The sequence below is a fragment of the Triturus cristatus genome, chromosome 7 (genome assembly GCF_964204655.1).
Source record: "Triturus cristatus chromosome 7, aTriCri1.1, whole genome shotgun sequence".
NCBI classification, from domain to species: domain Eukaryota; kingdom Metazoa; phylum Chordata; class Amphibia; order Caudata; family Salamandridae; genus Triturus; species Triturus cristatus.
Genome location: NC_140590.1, coordinates 829,597,948 through 829,622,272, shown reverse-complemented (window position 1 = coordinate 829,622,272; position 24,325 = coordinate 829,597,948). Strand labels below are relative to the sequence as shown.

At 47.4% G+C, this 24,325-nt stretch overlaps 1 protein-coding gene across 1 annotated transcript in view; it reads left to right on the top strand.

The window, feature by feature from the left end:
* Nucleotides 1-24,325, top strand: part of MAML1 (mastermind like transcriptional coactivator 1) — a 191,306-nt gene that overhangs the window by 105,569 nt on the left and 61,412 nt on the right. Inside the window, exon 3 of the mRNA XM_085617759.1 lies at nucleotides 12,866-13,129. Coding sequence (XP_085473885.1) covers nucleotides 12,866-13,129 — 264 coding nt within the window. The remainder of the gene's footprint in view (nucleotides 1-12,865; nucleotides 13,130-24,325) is intronic.

The window sequence follows — 24,325 nt, the reverse complement described above, 5'->3', positions numbered from 1 at the left end:
CATCAAGGCCGTCTCCTCCAGAGGACTCTTTAGGGTTTCACCATTTAGTGCAGAGAGCAGCACACTACCATGGGGTGGACATGCACACGGAACCAGTGGAAGAAGACTTCCTACTGGATACATTTGATTTACAAGATCGTTCCACTGCTATTTTACCCATGCTTAAGGGTGTCACCAAGCACGCTACAGAGGTATTCAAAGACCCTGTCAGAGCCAGAGTACTAAACCCTAGAATAGAGAAGAAGTACAAGGCGGCACCCACAGACCCTGCATACATCAAGGGCCCTGCTCCTCTAGATTCCCTAGTTGTCTCCACAGCTAGAAAGCGGGCTAACTCCCAATCCTCAGGAGATGCCCCACCACCAGACAAGGAATCTAAACTTCTGGACGCGTCTGGTAAACGCACCGCCTACCAGGCTGCAAACATGTGGCGCATTGCAAATACACAAGCACTGCTTGCGCGATATGATAGAGCACACTATGATGAATTAGAGGCTCTTATGCAGCACCTTCCAGAGAAATACAAACGCCAAGCTCATGACCTGATACAGGAGGGCAAACTAATCACAAACACCTCCATTAAGTGTGCCCTCGATGCAGCAGACACTGCTTCTAGAGCCATAAACACCAGTGTCCTGCTTCGCCGCCATGCCTGGCTCAGGATATCAGGGTTCAAGCCTGAGGTCCAGACATCAATACTTAATCACACCTTTGACCAGCAAACACTCTTTGGCCCAAAGGTAGACGAAGCGCTCGAAAAAATGAAGAAAGATACAGACACAGCGAAGTCTATGGGAGCGCTCCAGACCCAAGCCTCTAAGCGTTCCTTTCGACGCTCGTCCTTTCGTGGCACAGGTAGAGGCTCCTCCACCGATAATGCCTCTACCTCCTACAAATCCCCTCCTCAAAATACCTTTTCAAAGGGCAACCAAAGAGGTGGTTACAGAGGCAACAACAATAAGGGCAGGGGCAAAACCAACAATACCCGTTCTGCCACCCCACCCGCACAATGACTCCCCTTCGCTCCCCCCAGACCATTCCACTCCGGTCGGGGGCAGACTACAAGATTTTATCCACGTATGGGAGTCCATAACATCGGACAAATGGGTGACCCAAATCATTCGGTCAGGGTACTGCCTCGAGCTAACATCTACCCCACCCAATATCCCACCAAGGCACCGTCCAATGTCCCAAGAGCATTCCACACTGCTCAAACAAGAGGTACTCTCGCTCCTCCAGAAACACGCCATAGAGCAGGTACCCGGCAATCAACGAAATCTAGGGGTCTACTCCCTATATTTCTTAATCCCAAAGAAAGACGAGACCCTCAGACCCATTCTGGATCTCCGGCCTCTAAATGCCTACATACATTCAGACCACTTTCACATGGTCACCTTACAACAAGTCCTCCCACTCCTCTGCCAGGGAGACTTTCTCACAACACTGGATCTGAAAGACGCGTACTTTCACATTCCAATACACCCCTCTCACAGAAAATACCTCAGGTTCGTGGTGGACGGGCAACATTACCAATTCAAGGTTCTCCCCTTCGGGGTCACCACTGCACCACGGGTGTTTACCAAATGCCTAGCAGTAGTAGCAGCACACCTCAGACGTCAACATGTTCACGTCTTCCCTTACTTAGACGACTGGCTCATAAAAGCCGCGTCCTACCACCAATGCGTGCAACATACAAACAGCACCATCCAACTGCTTCATCAGCTAGGCTTCACGGTGAACTACCAAAAGTCCCACCTCATACCATCTCACACAAAGCAATATCTCGGGGCCACCATAGACACCTCAAAAGGTATTGCCTATCCAAACTCAGCCAGAATCACAAGCATTCTAGCCTTACGCAAAATATTCCTTCCTCAACACTCTCTACCAGCAAGAGTGTTTATGAAGCTCATAGGGATGATGGCGTCTTGCATCTTCATAGTGCCCCATGCAAGACTCCACATGCGTCCACTTCAGGAGTGCCTAGCACAACAGTGGAACCAGGCCCAGGGTCAGCTGACGGATCTGGTGTTGGTGGACGGCCGCACACATCACTCTCTGCAGTGGTGGAACACCACAAACCTTTCCAAGGGACGGCCGTTCCTGGACCCGGTTCCCCAAGTGACTCTAACAGCGGACGCATCGCTCTCCGGCTGGGGAGCGCACCTCTTACACCTCACAATGCAAGGTCTATGGACGCCACAGCAAAAAACGCTCCACATCAACCATCTGGAGTTTTTGGCGATCTTTCTAGCCCTAAAATCTTTCCAAAAGCAGATTTCAGGCAAAGCAGTCCTCATTCGCACAGACAACATGACTGCGATGTATTATATACAGAAACAGGGGGGGGACACACTCTCCCCAGCTCTCCCGCTTAGCCCAGAGCATATGGAGATGGGCAATTCCCCAAAACATTTTTCTCCTGGCACAACATGTTCCAGGCGTACAAAACACCATAGCAGATCTGCTCAGCAGACAGACTCAACAACTACACGAATGGGAACTGCATCCACAAGTTCTTCACCCATTCTTCCGACAGTGGGGGCATCCTCAAATAGACCTCTTCGCCACCCACGAAAACAAAAAATGCCCAAGCTTCGCCGCCAGATACCCACACCCATTGTCCAAGGGCAATGCGATATGGATGAACTGGTCAGGCAGATTTGCATACGCCTTTCCACCTCTCCCACTAATTCCATTAGTGGTCAGGAAACTACAACAGCACTCCCTCACACTCATTCTGGTAGCTCCGACGTGGGCCAGACAGCCGTGGTACACCACGCTACTACAACTATCAGTGGTACCACATCAAAAACTGCACCTTTCCCCATGCCTCCTAACCCAGAACCATGGAGAAATCAGGCACCCGGACCCAGCTCAGCTCAACCTGGCGATCTGGCTCCTGAAATCTTAGAATTCGGGTACCTTAACCTTCCCCCTGATTGCATGAACATCATCATGGAAGCCAGACGTCCTACCACTAGAGCATGCTATGCCGCAAAGTGGAAAAGATTTGTAATGTACTGCCGTAACAATACAATCAACCCTCTAGATGCATCCATACAACACATCATATGCTATCTGCTCCATCTTCACAGGTGTAACCTGGCGTATTCATCCATATGCCTACACCTAGCAGCGATCGCTGCCTATCTACAAAACAGACAGCATTTGTCACTCTTCAGAGTGCCCGCTATTAAAGCCTTCATGGAAGGCCTTAAACGAGTAATTCCTCCCAGGGCACCACCCTCCCCTGTATGGAATCTAAATTTGGTCCTTACACGACTAATGGGTCCGCCCTTCGAACCAATGCACAAATGTGAGCTACAATTTCTCACCTGGAAAACAGCTTTCCTTGTAGCTATCACTTCCCTTAGAAGGGTTGGTGAAATACAAGCGTTCACCATACAGGAACCTTACATACAAATGCATCACAGCAAGGTCATACTTCGAACTAATCCGAAGTTCCTGCCCAAAGTCATTACCCCCTTCCACCTCAATCAATCAGTGGAATTACCTGTCTTCTTTTCGCAACCCCAATCTGTTGCGGAAAGGGCCTTACACACACTAGATGTGAAAAGAGCGTTGCTATATTACATACAAAGAACGCAACCCTTCAGGAAGACCAAACAGTTGTTCGTTTCCTTTTCTCCACCACATAAAGGCAACCCCATCTCAAAATCAGGGATAGCTAGGTGGATTGTAAAATGCATACAAATTTGCTATCAGAAGGCAAAGAGAACATTATCTGTTCCCCCTAAAGCCCACTCTACAAGAAAGTTAGGGGCTTCTATGGCTTTTCTAGGGAATATACCCTTAGATGACATATGCAAGGCAGCCACATGGTCTACACCGCACACATTCACAAAACACTACTGTGTAGATGTGCATTCCCAGCAGCAAGCTAGGGTGGGCCAGGCTGTACTAAAAACACTCTTTCAAACAGCTGCAACGGATACCGGTGGTCGCCGCTAAGGTTGGGTACTGCTATATAATCTATGCTAAGTGTACAATCTGCAGCTCATATGCCTCGAACGGAATATGCTACTTACCAGTATGCATCTGTTCTTGGCATGTAGAGCTGCAGAGTTGTACACGCCCACCCGCCTCCCCTGCTACCTGTATCCGTTCCAGTCCATCTTATTTAGATACAACACACATGGGTTTCTCACTGTTATTACTACGCTCCATCATTTCCCTGTTGGCGAAAAACAATCTGAGGATGGAGCCGAAGCCCATGCGCAGTACGGACCGAAGGAGGAGTCACCAAACTCGTGACTTCCAAAGACGGTCCAAGAAGAAAAACAAACTGCAAACATCCGGGCCCAACACCAGATGGCGACCTATGCTAAGTGTACAACTCTGCAGCTCTACATGCCAAGAACAGATGCATACTGGTAAGTAGCATATTCCTTATGGTTCATTAATTGAACACCTTTATTATTGGGGTGAGCGCCACGTTTTCAAAGTTTAGCAATATTAGGCTATGTATAATGCTCCCAGAATGCGCTCTGATTGAATGCAAATATTTGCAGAACCTTGAAAGCAAGATTAATATTTCTTTGCTTTCAAAATGAAATGTTCATAAAAAATGAAAGCATTTGCTAAACTACTGTAAAATTTCAGATACCATTTATTTTTATCATCCTTTAGTAACATGTGTTAATCCATGCTAGTTTTCCCCAAAAATATTAATTATGGAAAATCGGTGCAACCAGTTTAAATAAGATTATGGGAAACAAAAATAAACAAGCATTGGCAAAGCCAGTAGGTCTGAAATTGGTGGTCGGCGTTTTAGTTTTGTCAATCTGTAACTTGTTTTGGCATGGTTTTTGTAAAACCTTTTGGTGTGGGTGCTGCCAGACCCTCACCAATATAACAAACCTTAGCAAAAATAGTTTTTTGGTCTCAAAAACCACACACTACGATGGTAGTTACTGGCACTGAACAAAACTACTTTGTGTGCCGATATGATCCTTGTGAAAGAGCGGAAAGCGGTCACTCACTGTGAAGCCAGCCGATACAGAGAGAGAGAAAGATAGAATTTTAACAAACACAAAAGGTCACAGTCAACACCAGATCAAATTACGGGCCCAATTATTAAAGAGAGTCTCAAAGTGCACCCATGGGATATGTACTTGCATTAAGTACAGCTATACTGCTTTTGTAAATTTCCAAGAATTTACAGAAGTAGGACAAGAAATAGTACTCCAAGAAAATATTTGTGAACTGCATTTTAGCATGAGCAAATCTGCATGTGTAGATTTGCTCATGTGAAAATCTGAGTGTTTGCAAGTTCACTTTCCCTGCTTTTTTCCAACTCTGGAAGAAGGTTTACATCTGCCATTGTCAGGAGTAAATTTCCATCATTTATCAATATGGAAAAAGATTAGAGAAGAGTTGTTGAAAACCGACTCAAAAGGACATTCCACTACCTTCAGCCCAGTATGTACATCTGTGGAAACGTGGCCACGTAAGGGGATTGCATGTATTCAACCCCTACTATGGTAGAAGCCGTGGCATAATCAGAGAGGCTATATCAGATCTCTTATATAATGAGATTCCTGCCATAATTTGCTGCTGCACTACATGGCACCAAAGGGGCAAGTGGATTTTATTACAGGACCAGTAGATTTATGAAGCAACCTGCCCGATGGACAAGTAGATATTTTATTAAATTCCACACCCCTGTAGAAATAAAATAACTTAATATTGCTATACAAAACAAATTGGTCTGAGTTCAGTCTTTGAGTGCGTGACATCATTTGCTGATTGAGATTGTACAACAAATGCTTAACACTAACCTCTGATAAAGCCTTACTGCTCGCCCACACTACCACAAATAGAGAGTAAGGTGCTATCTACTTTTACCTCTCCCCACCTTTGGGGTTCCTCTGGACTCTGGGCACACTATACCTAATTTTGGTATAGTATATACAGAGCCAGCTTCCTACAATATCTGCTAGAACCACTTTGAGAGTTTCCCATACAGTGAACATATTCATGCCCTCCACATCGTCCTCGATCATAAAGTCTCTTGTTTTACATCATTTATATCTTGTCGGAGTACAGGGTATCTAAGAAGATTGTCAACTGGCTAAATGATCATTTACAGGCTATAGATGTGCATTTAAGGTAAGTGAGAAATTAGCGTGATCGGATAAGGCTATCTATCCTATAAGAATGAGTAGTATCTTATACCTTCTATTTCCCGACCCACACCCTCAAAACTTGAAAATTATTTAATGTTGCATGTCTCTGGTTTGCTGTGTTTAGGAGTGTAGACTGTGCCCCCTTCGTGTATGCCCCCCCCCCCCCCCAACTGTCCACCAGGCCCATCAGAAGAAGCCATTCTTTAAATGCCTGTGAAAAGAACCTCCTCCATCAAATTGTTGGACTGGCCATGGCAGATTTGGGGTTAGTCTTCTGGTTTTCGTTGGGAGCATAGATGGAAGCTGTTGTAAGTGTATGCCCCCCCCTCATGTACTACTCATGGTGACATGCCAACTGTGGCTCCCGCTATCCTCATGATCCTACTTGTTACACTTCGTGCGCACAGAATTGCCACTCCTGCCCTTTTGCTTTGGCTTGAGGGTAACCGTTGAGTAGGGAACCCCCATATTTCTTCCTGCCCCAAATCCCATTTTAAAAAAAAGATCTTTTCAGTAGTAGGTAGGCCGCTCTGCACCTTTATCAGCTGATAAATCACTGCTGAGCCATTGTTAAGTGTTACAATTAAAATATTATTTTCTGCATGGCAAAGGGACAATCTTCTGAAATCCTAGAGCTCTGAATCCTCCTTCTGCCATGACCCATTTCGTAATTTCCCCTCTTAAGATGATTCTCATCTTGGCACAGTTCCCCTTTGGACGTCCACCCTCCAATCCGTCACCCCCCTTCCCCTTAAGGTAATCAACAAGCACATTTTGTGACCAACTCCCATGAACAGATTTTGGGGAGAAATTGTCATTTGTGGAACTAGCTGTAATTCCTCACCAAATTCCCTCCAGTAATCTTCCAACAGCATTCTCAGTCCCGGAAGCAAAAAAGGAGTACAAGTTGTACAGTCTTTTAGACGATGGGTCGTTAAGATGATTCTTCTACCACAGCCGCTCCTGCCCCTCAATCAGATTTGTTCGAACCACTCACTTTGGTCACCTGCTGCAGGTCTTCTGATTCAGGTTTTGTCTATTTCAACACTGTTTGGGATTTCTATTCTTTCCGACAGTCTGTTGCTGTGATCGCCAGGGTCTTCTCACCTCGAGATGTTGGTGCCGCCTGTTCGGTGTCAACCTGCTCACCTGCGCACCTTTTCCAGAGAGTGATCTGCATGTTGCAGCACTTACCATGTGAAGAGCCAGAAAGGGTGGCCCCTTTGGTACTGAACTTCTCTGATCTTGAAGTCTGTGACTAGTTTGAGCTCTCTCCTTTGTTTGCAAGTAGCTCTGGCTAGATCTTGGAACATCTGTAGCTCATGCACCCCAAAAGAGATCTTGCTTTGCCTGGGATATCAGCCTATGCCATAATTTCCTTGTTCTCGTTGTAATAGTGTACTCTGGCCAGCATGTAATGGTTGTCTGGAGGTGATGGACTTTTTCCTGTGGCCCATAGATTTTACAAGGAGTCCTGGCCTAATTGATTCCGGAGAGGGGCACAGGGAGGTTAATCCAGTCTGTCTATGATTATCATGCAGCAATTTACAAATAAACGCCAGAAAGTTCTAGTCATCGGCATTTTGTGGGAGGCTCCTGATCTTCTTGTGGTCTAGGTGCTTATGTTTTTTAGAGGTGCAGCAACCCCTGTTGCTGATTCTTAGCTACAACCCTAGTTTGTTGGTTTAGCAACTCCATCGCAACTTCCACTGCTGTAGAAACTGGAGAATTGTGTAAAATGTGTTTCTAGCCTGTTGCTTATACTGTGCTGTATGATACAGCCATATGAGCTAGGAACAGATCTCTACTGGCCTTGAGCATCCATCCAGCAGGAGGACATAGGTCTTTTGGTTTAAGGCTTCACACTTTTCCATGACCTTTTCTTCCCCAATTTGTTTCAAATCCAGAACTTTAAACTGAGCACCAGTGTATCCACCCTACCCCTAGGCACCAGCCTCCTATGAATCGGTTTAATACATTCTTATACTGCCCATCTCTTTTGCTATCAATTGCAGTGTGACAGGCAGTATGTGCCACTCACCCTTGCCTTTGTAGGATGTGCTTCTGTTCCTTGAGGACATGCTGTACTTCGTGTCTCCTTAGCAAAGTTGTAGAAGGCGTGTATTCCACCCCAGTATTTCTCTGGCCCAGCCACGCCAGCGCTAGTCGTACATCTGTACGTTTGTATGCTGGGATCTCTGGCTTGTGCACTACTGGCCAAATCAGTCTCACGCTGTTGTATTGCTGCTCTCTTCATCGAGTTTTCCACAGTTTACTCTCACAATTGGAATCAAAAAGGTTGACCGGGCTCTCAACCTTTCGTCTACACTCTGTTCTCTGCCACAAATCCAGTCACTCTTGCTAGTAAATACAACTTCCCCTGGCTGTCTAGAGTCCAGCTATGCTGATCTTGTCTGGAAGTTTTGCCAATGGCCATTGTAGTTGCTGATTACCAGGGTGGTAGGATTGAAGTATTCAAGATCCCGTTGTCTCCATTCTTCCACTAACCCACAAATTGGGGGTGCACTACTTGACGAGCCCACAGATTCACAGTAGGATCTTTAAAAAGAAAGAGCTATTCTGTTTTTTTAGACCAAAAGTAGTCGCTTTTTGGGGGTCATCTTCATAAAAATGTACACCTGTCAAGAAACCGGATATCAACAGTCACACCTATTGAGCAAACTCTTCATTAATTTTGCCCCGTGCACAAACCAGTCTGTTAGATCAATTTAACAGAAGGTTATGAATAAGGCTGATGGTGTGCGTTATTTTCATTAAGTAGCCAGCCTATGGAACAGTTGAATTCAGTGTTCAAAGTATGTTTTTTTTCCAAAAAGAGAATTTTCGCTTACAATATTGTTTGCATTGGAATGGGCTAAACTATCCGAATTGTTAATTGAATTATATAACTTTCAAGGTGAAGACTTATTTTGATTGATTCCCCGAAGTAGACATACAACCAAAAATACTTCTTGGTGCTAATCCATAAAAAGGAATCGACGACTGACAAAATGGGATTAACCTGAAGACAATCAGGGTTTCTATGTGTTTTTATGCATTTTACTTTGGGCCCCACTACTGCAGTCTACTCTCCGCCGCTCTACTCTACACAGCTCCATTCTGCGCCGCTCTACTGCATTCTACTCTGCGCCGCTCTACTGCGTTCTACTCTGCGCCGCTCTACTGCGTTCTACTCTGCGCCGCTCTACTGCGTTCTACTCTGCGCCGCTCTGCTGCGTTCTACTCTGCGCCGCTCTGCTGCGTTCTACTCTGCGCCGCTCTGCTGCGTTCTACTCTGCGCCGCTCTGCTGCGTTCTACTCTGCGCCGCTCTGCTGCGTTCTACTCTGCGCCGCTCTGCTGCGTTCTACTCTGCGCCGCTCTGCTGCATTCTACTCTGCGCCGCTCTGCTGCATTCTACTCTGCGCCGCTCTGCTGCATTCTACTCTGCGCCGCTCTGCTGCATTCTACTCTGCGCCGCTCTGCTGCATTCTACTCTGCGCCGCTCTGCTGCATTCTACTCTGCGCCGCTCTGCTGCATTCTACTCTGCGCCGCTCTGCTGCATTCTACTCTGCGCCGCTCTGCTGCATTCTACTCTGCGCCGCTCTGCTGCGTTCTACTCTGCGCCGCCCAGCTGCGTTCTACTCTGCGCCGCATTCTACTCTGCGCCGCATTCTACTCTGCGCCGGTGTAGTCAATCCTGCGCCGCTGCAGTCAATCCTGCGCCGCTGCAGTCGATCCTGCGCCGCTGCAGTCGATCCTGCGCCGCTGCAGTCGATCCTGCGCCGCCGCAGTCGATCCTGCGCCGCCGCAGTCGATCCTGCGCCGCCGCAGTCGATCCTGCGCCGCCGCAGTCGATCCTGCGCCGCCACAGTCGATCCTGCGCCGCCGCAGTCGATCCTGCGCCGCCGCAGTCGATCCTGCGCCGCCGCAGTCGATCCTGCGCCGCCGCAGTCGATCCTGCGCCGCCGCAGTCGATCCTGCGCCGCCGCAGTCTATCCTGCGCCACCGCAGTCGATCCTGCACTCCACTCAATGCCTATACATTCTGGTGATCTGCTCCACTATACGCCATTCTACTCTGCAACACTCTACTCAATACCCTCTACTCCACTCCCCAACACACTGCTACTCCACTGAACTCTGACACCGTGCTACACCTTGTCACTCATCTGTACGCCTTTCCACTCTGTGACACTCTACGCTTTCAACACTACTCTACAACACTGTATGCTACTCTGTGACACTCCACTTCACTACTGTATGCCACGTTACGACACTCCACTTTACCCTACTAACATTTAGCCACGCTGAACAGCAGCCACTCTGGTGTACAACATTGCTAAAAGATATTGGCAAAGCCAATAGCTCTTGCATAGGCAAGACATAATGGATTCTCCAACTTTTTTTCTGCTTTTTTAATCACAGTAGGTGTCTGTTATGCTCTCTGTGCAGCACATACTGCTTGTAGACAAATCTGTACATGCGTAATCTTGCAAAGACATGCACAGCTTCTAGTATCTGGCTTTATGTTAAAGTGCACTTCTCATTTTCACTTCGAGGGGGAGCAGTTTCTTAGCTCGAGAATTAAATAAGGCGCTTGATTTAAAAAAAAAAAAAAAGATGAAAAAAGGAAGCTGACACAGCAGCCCCATGGATCTTAGGAACATCTGCAGCCCTGCTTTAGAATGGTGCATAAGAGGCGACCAGCCTCTGGTCAACTGCCACCAAACCAGCATTCAGACGTTCCTACAACACACATCCCTGCATGGGGTAGAAATTGTATACAAGAGAAAATTGTCACAAAACACTAGCTGGTGCTGGCAGTTAGTAGAGCAAGTTGGTGTAGTTCTTTGGCAACAGTTGAGGGGATAAAGGGTGGGGCGATTGTAAGGCTTTGGGCAATCGGGAAGGTTGATGCTGGTGTGCACTGACTGTATCACTATCCCCTTTCACAGTGAGTCAATCAAAGGTTGCTCTATCGGTTGGCTTGGAGGCTGCCTCGAGTCTTCGCAATCCTTGACACACAAAGCACCTCAAACACCTGGGTCCACCTGAATACAACCTCTGGGCTAAATATGGCCAGTTCTCTGCCTGCATGTCTGGCATTCTTCTTTCTTCTGTTGATCAGGGTGCAGCAGCAAGTCTTTTCTACAGTCATATAATATGTTCCCTACTCGTCTAGGGGCGAGCCAAGGTTTGCTGCCAGTAGTCTTCTGTTTTTTCTGTTCATCACTACAGAGCCCTTTGGGGTATAAAATGTAACTCTGAATTAGCAGATGAGGCTAGCTTGTCTCCAACAAGTAACTAATCAGTTTTATTGTTAGCCCAGACTTCTCATGGTGGAGAAAACAATTGTTCAGTAGTGCATTTCTCTGATGTGTGACAACAGATTCAAACAATTAGATCTGCTAAATCGGGATCCCAAGATAATTTCACTGTTAGTTTATTTCATATATCCTAGTACCATTCATTGGAGTACCCTCTTGCTATCTCCCTAATTCTGATTTCAAAACGGACCATGTACCCTATGTTTGGAAACATGCATGTATGGTCCCATTATTGAAAATAATTCTTTATTATAGCCTCTTAATCCCAACAACTAGCTCCCCGTATCACTTTTGCCATATGGTACAAAAGTTGCAGAAAAAAATGTAAATAAGTAGCTTTTAAAAACATTTCTCTAATAACTCTCTTCATCACTGCTCTTTGGCAGGATTTCAACCTCACTGTGGCACTGAAATTGCCCTGGTTGATGTCTAAAATTAACTTTACATGATATTCAACCAGGTGGCTCTTATTTTACTGCCTTTGACTCAGTTTGTCATACTTATGGGCTGAAAGTGTAGGACATCACTACCCCAGTTGTCCAGCGCTGGTTGCCCTTGTAATCTCCTCGCCATATTGAAGATCTTGCGCAATAGCTACAAAACAATAATAAATGGCATGCCACCGAAACTGGCATAAAAAACCCCACAAACTATCTCAAGAGGTCCATGCAGGATAAGGATCAATGATGTCCCTTGAATTTCAGAAGCGCAAAAATAGATTTGAAGACCAGTATTCTCGAGCCTTGCTCACAGGATTTAAACCAAAATATATCTACGAATTTCAGACCCACACACTAACTCCTGAACATAAGTGCCGAAATTCATTTTCTTCAAGGAGCACCTTGCTGATATGAAATCACTTAGCTTTTGCAATCCTACAGAAAGTTTCACTTCCACTTGCTTATATATGTGGTCATGAGTTCCCAGTTTAAAATATATATGACCCTGAATCACTTTCTTACCCACATTATGTACAGCATTCTATTGCTTCCTGGCAAGGTTTGCTCTTTGGCTGCTTTCTCAAATTTCAGCTTCCTCATTTTGGTAGTTTGACCCGAAGCACTGTCGCCTGTGCATAAACCACTATTTGCAAAGCAGAAGCACTAAAATTAGATGCACATCACTGTCCCTGAGCATTACGTGACTTTTCAAATTTTCAGTGTTCCATAATTCTTAAATTAAGTAATCCCTCTTGACAAATATTAACGCAGTTCGACGTTACATGTATGACTTTTTTAAGGAATGCTTTATTGGAATTGTCTTATGTTAGAGAGGTGTGGTTTTTAACTTTCATTTTACTGTCGTATAGCTTTTTGTATGTAGTGTTTGAATCACACATTGCCTCTGTATTTTGGTATTTCATTTTAATATGTTTAATTTTGCAGGATCAAAACCCATCGACAACTGTTTCCCGTGTTGCAGTTTCTGTGCAGGGCCCCAGTGTTGGTACTCAGGCACCTGTAGTGTCGATGGCAGGTACCCATAACAGCACAGTGTATCTCAATAACCAGCAGCAAGCAGTTGTAATGAAGCAGCATCAAATGCTATTAGACCAGCAAAAGCAGCAACAGCAGCAGCAACAGCTGCTGATGGAACAGCAGAAACACCAGTTCTTGATGGGCCAGAGGCAGCAACTTATTGCGGAGCAGGTACTAGACTATTCTTGCAGCTTCTAGCACAGGCTAGAGTAATGTATGTCATATGGTGATTGTCTGTTCTCTGGCTGACTAGGTTAGGATGATCTCTTTACTTCCTTAGGTGATGGCATTCACAGAGGCACTGGCAGGCCCCAGAATATAAGCTATACTTGACATTCTTTAATGGATTGCTGTTTATTTGCTTTGATATCAGTTTTGTTTGTTGGGTTAGAAGTTATAGATTGGTTAAACTTATAATTGGTGAGGATTAAGAGGCTATCATCCTGAGTGTCTGTAGTTGAATCTTGAATGATTTGAGGTTGATATTGATTTCTAAGTGAAAGGATTTACCATCCTGTTAAAAATGGTTCTTGACTGGTATTCGATAGGGGGTGGCAAACTAATCGCATCTGGGAGTTTCACCCAAATAATCAACTTTATCTTGTTGGCATTTAGCGTAGGTGGCTGGCAGACAATCCATTGGTCAATATTTTATTTACAAGCCGAGAACCAATACTTTACTATGCAGCCAGAGCATGGCCTGGCCGCATAGTTCAGAAGTTTAATCATAGTATCCGATCCTCTTAACAAAGGGTTAATTTAAAGGTTAGCGAGGAGCACATCCTCATAGTTGGCTGACATCTTCAGTCGGAGGATTGGAATAATAGGGTGGAAGTGACACGGACTACAGCTACGCCAAGATGACTGGCAGCAAAGCAGGGTATTGTCTTTGATGTTGCACGCAGGCACTGGACAAATGATGGCATGGTCAATTGATTCAAAAGCTGCAGAATGATCAAGGTCACACCACTGCTATTCAGCTCTCACAAGAATGCGGATTCCTAGGAGGCCCTATTTGGTGACCTTAGGGAAGCATAACAAAATCATGAAAAACACTTTCTAAAAAATTCATTGTAAGGTCTATCTCTATCCTCTGACGTTGCAACACTACCACAAAGTGGGTTTCTGATTTTTCAAGACATTTCCAAAAATGTGATCTTTTTTCTTTTCTGTCTGTTGTATACATTTTTTAGCATAGATGGAGGGCACTGATTTGCTGAGTTTTGCAGCGTGAATCTTTCTGGATTCACTATGCTGTGCATTATTCCGCGATCTGGTGGTTGGGTCCGGATTCGTAGTCTTTTTCTTTTTCTTTTTCTTTTTTTTTTTTTTGTAGCCCAGGTGGGCGTCCCACCATTTGGTGCCCACCATTTGGTGCACCTCTCGTGTTGTCGTTGTGCTTCCTGCGGAAGTCCCACCTTTGGGGCGCCATCTTCAGATTCTTTTTTCCGCCGTTGGGTCTGGATCGTCATCGAGAAGCTCCAGAGTTTTAGAAGAAGGAAAATACGCGAGTTTCATCGAAGGAGAACCTTTAGAAGACTACAGAGATAAAGGTATTACAGCCTTGACGACGAAGGAGGGGATCCTCGAATTTCTTCGACGCACAGAGGAAAATGCGCACTCGGAGGCTCTGAGCGCAATGGACAAGACACCATTTAAGTTCTGCCCTAACTGCCACCACAAGTTCGCGCAGAAGGACCAACACCCGGTCTGCAACCTTTGCCTGCCGTTCGACCACGAGAGCAAGGACTGCAACGCCTGTTCCGCCTTCGCGCCGAAGACTCTCCGGGTGAGAGAACGTCAGAGGAGAGCCAACTTCAGCATGGAAGGCAAGGGTAAGGCCCCGTCGCTGTACGATCTGGGCCTATCAACCGACGATTAAGACAACATCGCCGAGGGACCTGATGTCTTCACGGTCGCAGAGACCGATAAGAAAACGCTTGACGAGGTAAGAGACACGTTGAGTACAAACCACCGAAAGGGCCCCGAAAATCGGATGGTGACAATCGAAAAAATGAGTCAAAGTCCTCGAAGGAAACACCGGCGCCGAAGATTTCGATGTCCGTCAGTGGTTCAAAGGACAAAAGGCCGAGCGGATCCTTCGAGAAGGACTCCCAGGTGCCGAAGACCGCCGAGAGGCAGAGTTCGTCGAAACAGACCCACGAGGTGGGACGTTCGGCGACGAAAGACAAGACCGCGTCGACGCAAGCTCTGTCGAAGAGACCTGCGGTCGACGCCGAGCACATCTCAAGCATGGAGAAGAAAAAGAGAAGGCTCGAGGCGGAGATGGAGAGCATCCTTCAGAGGAAGAAGGAGTTCGACGAACGAATGAAACAATTCAGAATCCCAACGGTCCCGTCGACGGATGTCGTGGAGATCGAGGAAGAAGGGGATTTCGACGTGAAGAGCAGTCGAAGTCCTGAAGAGGAGGAGGAAGGCACCTACTATGAGGGAGAAGGTGATGATGAGGATCAGCAGTCGTTCTACGGCTCTGCGCCGTCGACGAGTCAGGAACTGGAATGGCAGGACATCGACACCGAAAACCCCAAAGAGCCCGTGGACTCGTATCCTTCGAGGCCTTCGCCGCCTGACGACATCGGGGCGTACAACATGGTCGTCAAGAGTGCTGCAGCAGCCTTTGGTGTGAAATTGGACGGGGAGAAGCCGAAAGCAGACTTTCTACTCGAAACTCTGCTCCCCATCCAGACGAAGAGCCAGTTCCTCCCCATGCTCCAAAGCGTGATGAACCAAGTGAAGGAGGCGTTTAAGGACCCGGGAACATGCCGGTCCATCACACCCAGAACGGAAAAGAAGTACAAGCACTCCTCGCAAGATCCTCCTTACATCAAGGGATCGGTCACGGCAGATTCCATCATTGCTTCCACGGCCAGGAAAAGAGCCAATGTGCTGGCGACCGCGGGGCCACCTCCTGATAAGGAGAGCAGAAGGATGGACCTCACTGGAAGGAAGGTAGAAAGAAACGCCGCAATGCACTGGCGCATGGCAAACTCAAACGCGCTACTGAACAGACACCAGTACCAGCACTGGGATTAGATGGGGGAACTAGTCAAGCATCTCCCAGAAGAGTACCGTCAAAGAGCTTCCCATCTAGTGGAGGAAGGGAAGAATATCGCCAACTCATGCATCAAGACTGCATTGGACGGGGCGGAAACTTCGAGCAGACTGATGGCCATAGGGATCACTGAAAGGAGGCAGGCCTGGCTCAGAATTTCTGGATTCAAGCAGGAAGTCCAGAATAACATACTGAACACCCCTTTCAACGGTGAAACGCTGTTCGGGGAAATGGTGGACGAGAAGCTCACCCAGCTGAAAAAGGAAAATGAGACCGCAAGATCCATGGGAGCCCTGCAATTCAGAGGAATGCGAAGAGGCACCCCAAATTGGAGACCCTACGGAAGGGGAGGAAGCCAGCAGGGTACGTCGCACCAGACATTCCAGCACGGGCAGCAGGGTGACAGTCACAGCCAGCAGGGACAGCAGAAGCAGAACTGGCAGTACCAGCCTCGAGGCCAGTCCTTTCGAGGGAGAGGAAACGGACGTGGCCAAAGGAGGAGAGGGGGAGACCAACCCTCATCTAAGTGACTACACACACAAAAGGACGCTCACCCACAGCATACACCGAAGGGTGAAGCGCAATGTAAGAACACCAAGAGGGTTACACAAAACAAGCGCCTACGAGCATGCAACACCGGTAGGCGGAAGACTGGGCCTCTACCTTCAACAATGGCAAGAAATAACCTCAGACAAATGGGTTCTCAACGTCATACAGCACGGATACTGCATAGAGTTAGAGAAAAGGCCGCCAAACAAGAAACCAAAGAGAAGACAGCGCTCGGGTCAGGAGCTCGCTCAACTCAGGGAGGAGACACTTCAACTACTGAAAAAGAAGGCCATAGAACCAGTGCCACTCAGAGAAAGGAAGAAGGGAGTGTACTCAAACTACTTCCTTGTACCAAAGGTGGACGAATCACTAAGACCCATCCTGGACCTAAGGTTCCATAACAAATTCATAAAGACGCAAAAATTCAAAATGACATCACTACAAGAAGTGCTACCCCAAATACGAGGCGGAGACTTCATGTCCACCGTGGACCTCAAGGACGCCTACCTGCACATCCCAATGAACAGGCGACACAAAAACCTGCTAAGGTTCAGCATCAACCAGGATCATTATTGGTTTTCAACCCTGGCATTCGGCCTAAAGTCAGCCCCAAGGGTCTTCACAAAATGCCTTGCAGCAGTAGCAGCGTACCTACGAAGGGAAGGGATTCATGTGTATTCTTACCTAGACGACTGGCTAGTCAAAGCAAGCACTCGCGAAAAGTGCGAGGAGCACGCAGAACGGGAGACAAAAACACTAGCAAACCTGGGGTTCTCGATACACTGGGGGAAGTCATCGATAGAACCAGAGCAGGTGAAGATCTTCCTGGGGGCGAAGATCAACACTATAGACGGAACGGTGATGCCCAGCGACAGAAGAACAATAGCCCTGCTGAACGAGACGCGTCTCTACCAGAAGGGGCGAGTTCTGACAGTGAGAACAGTGAGCAAGATCATGGGGATGATGGCGTCATGCATCCACCTAGTTCCCAATGTACGCCTTCACATGAGACCATTCCAAGAATGGCTACAACAGCAATGGTCACAAGCAAGCGGGAGTTGGGAGGATCTAGTGGTTGTTACGCATGCAGTGCAGGAGGAGATAACATGGTGGAATAGGGAGAACTTAACTACAGGAAAGACCTTGAAACCACCAAACCCAACTGTGACCATTACCACGGACGCATCACAAATGGGATGGGGAGCACACATGAACAAACTCAGGGTGAGGGGTCTGTGGACTCCGGCAGATGCGGTCAGACACATCAATTACCTGGAATTGAAAACTGTCCTGCTAGCCCTGAAGGCCTTCCAGAAACAGCTATACAACCAGAAAGTGTTGATACAGACGGACAATACCACTACCATGTTCTATATCAACAAGCAGGGAGGAACACAGTCGTTCCCCCTTTCCACTCTGGCACAGGAGATTTGGAGATGGGCCATCCCACTCAAGATAGACCTGCTGGCCATACACCTACCAGGGAAGGACAATGTGGAGGCAGACTGGCTCAGCAGACATACATCGGCATCCCACGAGTGAGAGCTCAATGGACAGGAAACACAGAGGCTATTCGCCTGAATGCAAAATGCCAAAGCTTCGCATCCAGACAACCAGAACAGCAATCGCAAGGGAATGACCTATGGATAAGTTGGTCAAAGACGTTTGCCTACGCTTTTCCACAGATACCGCTGTTACACAGGGTGCTCGACAAGTGCAGGACCAGCAACATGACACTGATCCTAGTGGCACCACAGTGGGCAAGGCAAACTTGGTTCTCTCAAATAGTGGAAATGGCACAAGGCACTCCTCACAAATTCACAAGAAGAAAGGACCTGCTCTCCATGCAGAACGGAGAGGTCCTGCACCCAGAACCAGAGAGCCTCAGCCTGGCGGCATGGCTCCTGAAGACTTAGAGTTTGCGCACCGGAACCCTCCTCAAAGCACTATGCAGGTGCTGCGGGAGGCAAGGAGACCTACAACACGAAAATGCTATGGGGAGAAATGGAAAAGGTTCACAATATGGTGCAGCAGAAATAAACTACTGAATAAAATGACAACTGAGTCAACGGTGCTTAGATATCTCACACACCTACTAAAAAGTAATCTATGCTCTTCCTCCCTACGGGTACACCTAGCGGCAATCGTAGCTTACGCACGAGGGGAGAGAGGAGGAAGTCTCTTTACGTCACAGGTAGTAAAGAGATTCCTGGAGGGGGCGAAAAGAATTGCGCCTCCAAAGAGGATGCCGCCGCCGGCATGGAACCTCAACGTGGTCCTAACCGAGCTTATGAAGGAGCCGTTTGAGCCCATCCACAAGGCCACGCTGCAAATGCTAACGATGAAAACAGCCTTCCTGGTAGCGATAAGCTCGCTGCGCAGAGTGAGCGAGCTGCAAGCACTGACACTGCAAGAGCCCTACATCCAGATACACAAGGATAGGGTGGTTCTAAGAATGGACCCACACTTCATGTCTAAGGTGGTGTCGGCATTCCATATGAACCAGACAATTCAGATAGAGTTTCTTTCAAAACCCCACGACAATCGCAGAAAGGGCACTGCACACCCTGGACGCTAGAAGGGCAGTGATGCACTACATTGAGAGGACCAAAGAGCACAGGAAGACCAAGCAGCTCTTTGTCTCCTTTGCAACTAGTTTCCTGGGTAGACCCGTGACCAAAGCCACCATTGCACGATGGATTGCACTGACAATACAATTCTGCCACAAACAAGCAGGGCAGGAGCTATCGGAGGGGCCACGAGCCCACTCCACAAGGAAGAAGGGAGCAACTATTGCCTTTCTGGCAAATACGCCCATTCAAGACATATGCCTGGCGGCAACATGGGCTTCAGTGCACACGATCACTAAGCACTATTGCGTGGACGTTCAGATGAACAAGGAAGCACAAGTAGGACAGAAGGTGCTTCAACACATATTCAACAGTCAACACTCATCTACCACCCAGCCGCCACAAAGATAACAAACCGCTACAAAGTCTATGCACAGCATAGTGAATCCAGAAAGATTCACGCTGCAAAACGAATAGTTTCTTACCTGTCGGTGTAGTTTTGCAGCTTGAAGATCTTTCTGGATTCACTAGCGAACCCACCCACCTCCGCCAGGAGGATGAGGATGGAGGAAGAGGTGGAAGGACATGGAACAACAGAATAATTGGAAATTAAGAACGCCTAGGGTAAAAAAAAAAAAAATAAAGGGGGAAAAAAGAACCCGAAGATGGCGCCCCAAAGGTGGGACTTCCGCAGGAAGCACGACGACGTCACGAGAGGTGGGACGTCGACGCCCACCTGGGCTACAAAAAAAAAAAAAGAAAGACTACGAATCCGGACCCAACCACCAGCACAGCATAGTGAATCCAGAAAGATCTTCAAGCTGCAAAACTACACCGAAAGGTAAGAAACTATTCGTTTTAAGATCTTTAACATTATATTTACCTGGCCTTTACCTACATGTACAATGCCCCTCTTTTTGAACCAACTATTGCGATGCATAAAAAGGAAGCAAACCCAAAAAATTCTTATCCTGCTGATTGTTTCTTCTGGCTAGCTGACGTGAAATATGCTGAAAAGGTGGCTTAAATGTTTCATATAGCAAATGAGTTTGTTAGGTTTTGGTCTTAGAGGAAAATATTATTGGCATATGGCTTTCCTATGTGTAGGTTTACTGTGTGTACTAAAGCTTGTGGTCTCCACCTGCACCCTGAAGGGTGGTGGACTTAGATTTCGATTGCCCTGGGTCTCCAAAGTTTGGGGACTACCCGAAAATAGGATTATACAGTGGCCTGAAACATCAGGTGGTAAAACAATGGTTGTGCTTGCCAGTTTGTTTGGCAGAATATTATGTAAAATAATGTTTTAGATAACATTTAGTACTATTATTTTTGGGAGTTTCCAGATGCTGTAAATAACCTGTTTTTCATAATGGGACCGTCTTATTCAAATACTCTGAATAGATGTACTGATGAGCGGAATCGCAAAGCTGAATCCTAAAGTGTTTTCAAAAGGGATAATATCGTCCGTAGATTACCATTTCTTTTTTATTCCTGCATCCACTGAACACCTTTGAGGGGCCAGTTTTTCTGTTGATTTTTACTTGGAAAGCTTTGTCTTTGACACTGTTCTTGACAGCCCCTCAGACATTAATTCTTCATAGTTAGTAAAGAGTCCTCTGTGTGGGGAAAAAAAGCAACCAGGATGCCCACATGCGGGTATATTTTCATACTCTAAAATAGTGGAAGGAGGTCACAGAAGCATTGCTGTCAGAAAGGACATCACATTTTCAACCAGTCTTTGTCTCGGGGGTAACCCACATCCAATTATCGGTTTGCTATTTACGTATTGAATGTTGAAGATCCGTGTTAGAAAGGCAAAGGCTCTTGAGGGCTCCATTGATATTGAGTGCCCTTGTAACGTTAAAAGCCCCTTCAAAATCTAGGCACTTGCCTTACATAAATGAGCTCAAATTGATGTTTGGTGGCATGTGTGGCTGTAGATACATCTATTTAGAGCTCAAATTAATTTTTCTCCATTGTCCTAAATTATCTGATTTTTAGACTGACAGCACTTTACCTCCAAGAGAGGCTTCAAGAAGATTGGTCAAAAGACCGGTCCCTTAACTAGGAATCCCACTACCACCAACACAAGTCCCACAAAGTTGTGTTGGAGAGGGTGGTAGTCGCTGTCAGTGGGCACTGTGGATGCCCGTCTTAATTTCTGAGCCTTTGTCTGGGATCATGGTCTGTTACAGGGAGGCATTACAGTGGGCTTGCATGGTTTTCAGGTGCAACTGAGAAATTAAATGAAAAACCACAGACCGTGCACAGGCAAAAATACATAGGATAGGGAAACGACAAATGGAGAGTCTTCTAAATGGAGGCTTATTTCACCAGGCTTTTGTGGCCAACACCTAGTGGACCGAATGTGGAGGTCACATGACTCTGCTACAGGTGTATGGCAGGTGATTGCCGAAGAAGGCATTATACCATATCAGCTTATTTACGCTCCATGCACTGCATCTTCATTTGAATACTTTGGTCCCCACCAATCAAGGTAGGCTCTTAAATTAACCAAACCGGTAACATTAGAAGATTGTACTACCTGAAAATGTAGAGGTTGAAGCAATCGTGAACCTTGTACGTTAAAGCTCCGTCTATTATTCAGTAACTGAAGGTATAGAACTTCGATCACTTCAGTCCACCTAACCAGGTTTAAACCAGATGTGCTACACAGTTTTTCTAGAGACCCATAAGTGCTCTTTAAACGAGGAATATATTTCTAACATCTTTCACAAATTGACCTTTCAGAAAATAGACTTCCTGCAGGGTGAAATCTTTTCTTGATTCACATGCTGGGCATAATCCCACTATCTATTGATTGGGTCTGGACTTGTAAGTTTAGGGAGAAACATTTTTTTTCTTTTCTAAAAGTGGGTGTTGACATAGAGCCTGATAGTGATAAGCACACAATGCCCTATTACGTGAACACCATTTTAGATTCCTTTTTTATTTTGGTTGGGTTGGGAGGTGCATTGTGAGAGCTCCTGAAGTAGCCACTGACGAATTCCCAAAATGGACTTTGAAGCAGTTGCGTAACGTAGTCTCGGTCTGTACACTTTAAGTTTTAAGTCCAAGGCTGAGACATAGGCACAAGGTTTTACCTGCACATTGGGTTTCGACAGATATGACCGGACACTCTGGACTAGAAATGCATAAGGGAAATGCTCAGTTGATTTCAGAGGCCAAGGAGGCTGAGGGAAGAACACCAAAATGAACCATACCTTGCGGACGTTATTCCAGCAGTCAGCTGTTTGGTGTATAGAGTCTTTCCTAAGACCACAATGCCTCGATATAAAAAATGAGGAGAAAAATTAGGAGCCGGTGAAGATGCCAAAGTCTTTGAGCAAAAAATCTGATGTGCACAAATCCAAGCCCTAGACGCCAAAAGGGCTTCAGATCCCTCCATCCTACCAGGTCAATAGAACAAGCATTTACAATGCAATGGTCTCGGCATTGTTAAAGTTAGAGCTATTGGCATTGCTCATGACATTATTTTTGTTTATGGTTATGTTTTTAAAAGATTTAACCCCTTCAGTGCCACGCCCTTTCCCCCTCCTGTGCCGGGCGTTGTATTAGTGGGTGGGGTTCATGACGAGATAGTCTCGTCATGGGCACAGCGCAACCGTGCTCCATGACGAGACTATCTCGTCATGGGCACAGAAGAGGTTAAAGAAACAGCATTGTTATTTACAATGTCAATAGCTTAATCACTCAAATGCGAGACCTATTGCATTTGCACCCACCCAGAGCCACCCACACACACACAGAGCCACCCACCCCCACACACACAGAGCCACCCACCCCCACACACACAGAGCCACCCACCCCCACACACACAGAGCCACCCACCCCCACACACACAGAGCCACCCACCCCCACACACACAGAGCCACCCACCCCCACACACACAGAGCCACCCACCCCCACACACACAGAGCCACCCACCCCCACACACACAGCCACCCACCCCCACACACACAGCCACCCACCCCCACACACACAGCCACCCACACACACACACAGCCACCCACACACACACAGCCACCCACACACACAGAGCCACCCACACACACAGAGCCACCCACACACACAGCCACCCACACACACAGCCACACACACACAGAGCCACACACACAGAGCCACACACACAGAGCCACACACACAGAGCCACACACACCGAGCCACACACACAGAGCCACACACACAGAGCCACACACACAGAGCCACACACACAGAGCCACACACACAGAGCCACACACACAGAGCCACACACACAGAGCCACACACACAGAGCCACACACACAGAGCCACACACACAGAGCCACACACACAGAGCCACACACACAGAGCCACACACACAGAGCCACACACACAGAGCCACACACACACAGAGCCACACACACACAGAGCCACCCACACACAGAGCCACCCACACACAGAGCCACCCACACACAGAGCCACCCACACACAGAGCCACCCACACACAGAGCCACCCACACACAGAGCCACCCACACACAGAGCCACCCACACACAGAGCCACCCACACACAGAGCCACCCACACACAGAGCCACCCACCCACACAGAGCCACCCACCCACACAGAGCCACCCACCCACACAGAGCCACCCACACACACAGCCAACCACCCACCCACCCACACACACAGCCAACCACCCACCCACCCACACACACAGCCAACCACCCACCCACCCACCCACACAGCCAACCACCCACCCACCCACCCACACAGCCAACCACCCACCCACCCACCCACACAGCCAACCACCCACCCACCCACCCACACAGCCAACCACCCACCCACCCACACACACAGCCAAACACACACACACACACACACACAGCCAAACACACACACACACACACACACACACAGCCAAACACACACACACACACACACACACACAGCCAAACACACACACACACACACACACACAGCCAAACACACACACACACACACACCCATGGGTGCTGGCGTGCCCTAAATGCATTGTCAATAACTGCTGCATCACTCTGACAGGGGCAGTAGCATTGAAAGCTGCATTCTGGTGCCTGGGCTGCCCAGGATTGTGAAAGATCGGCAGCGGCCTGTATCATGGCTCTCCTAAAATGGCGGATGGGGATTGTGTGGGGGGGGGGCCTGGGTCAGAGAA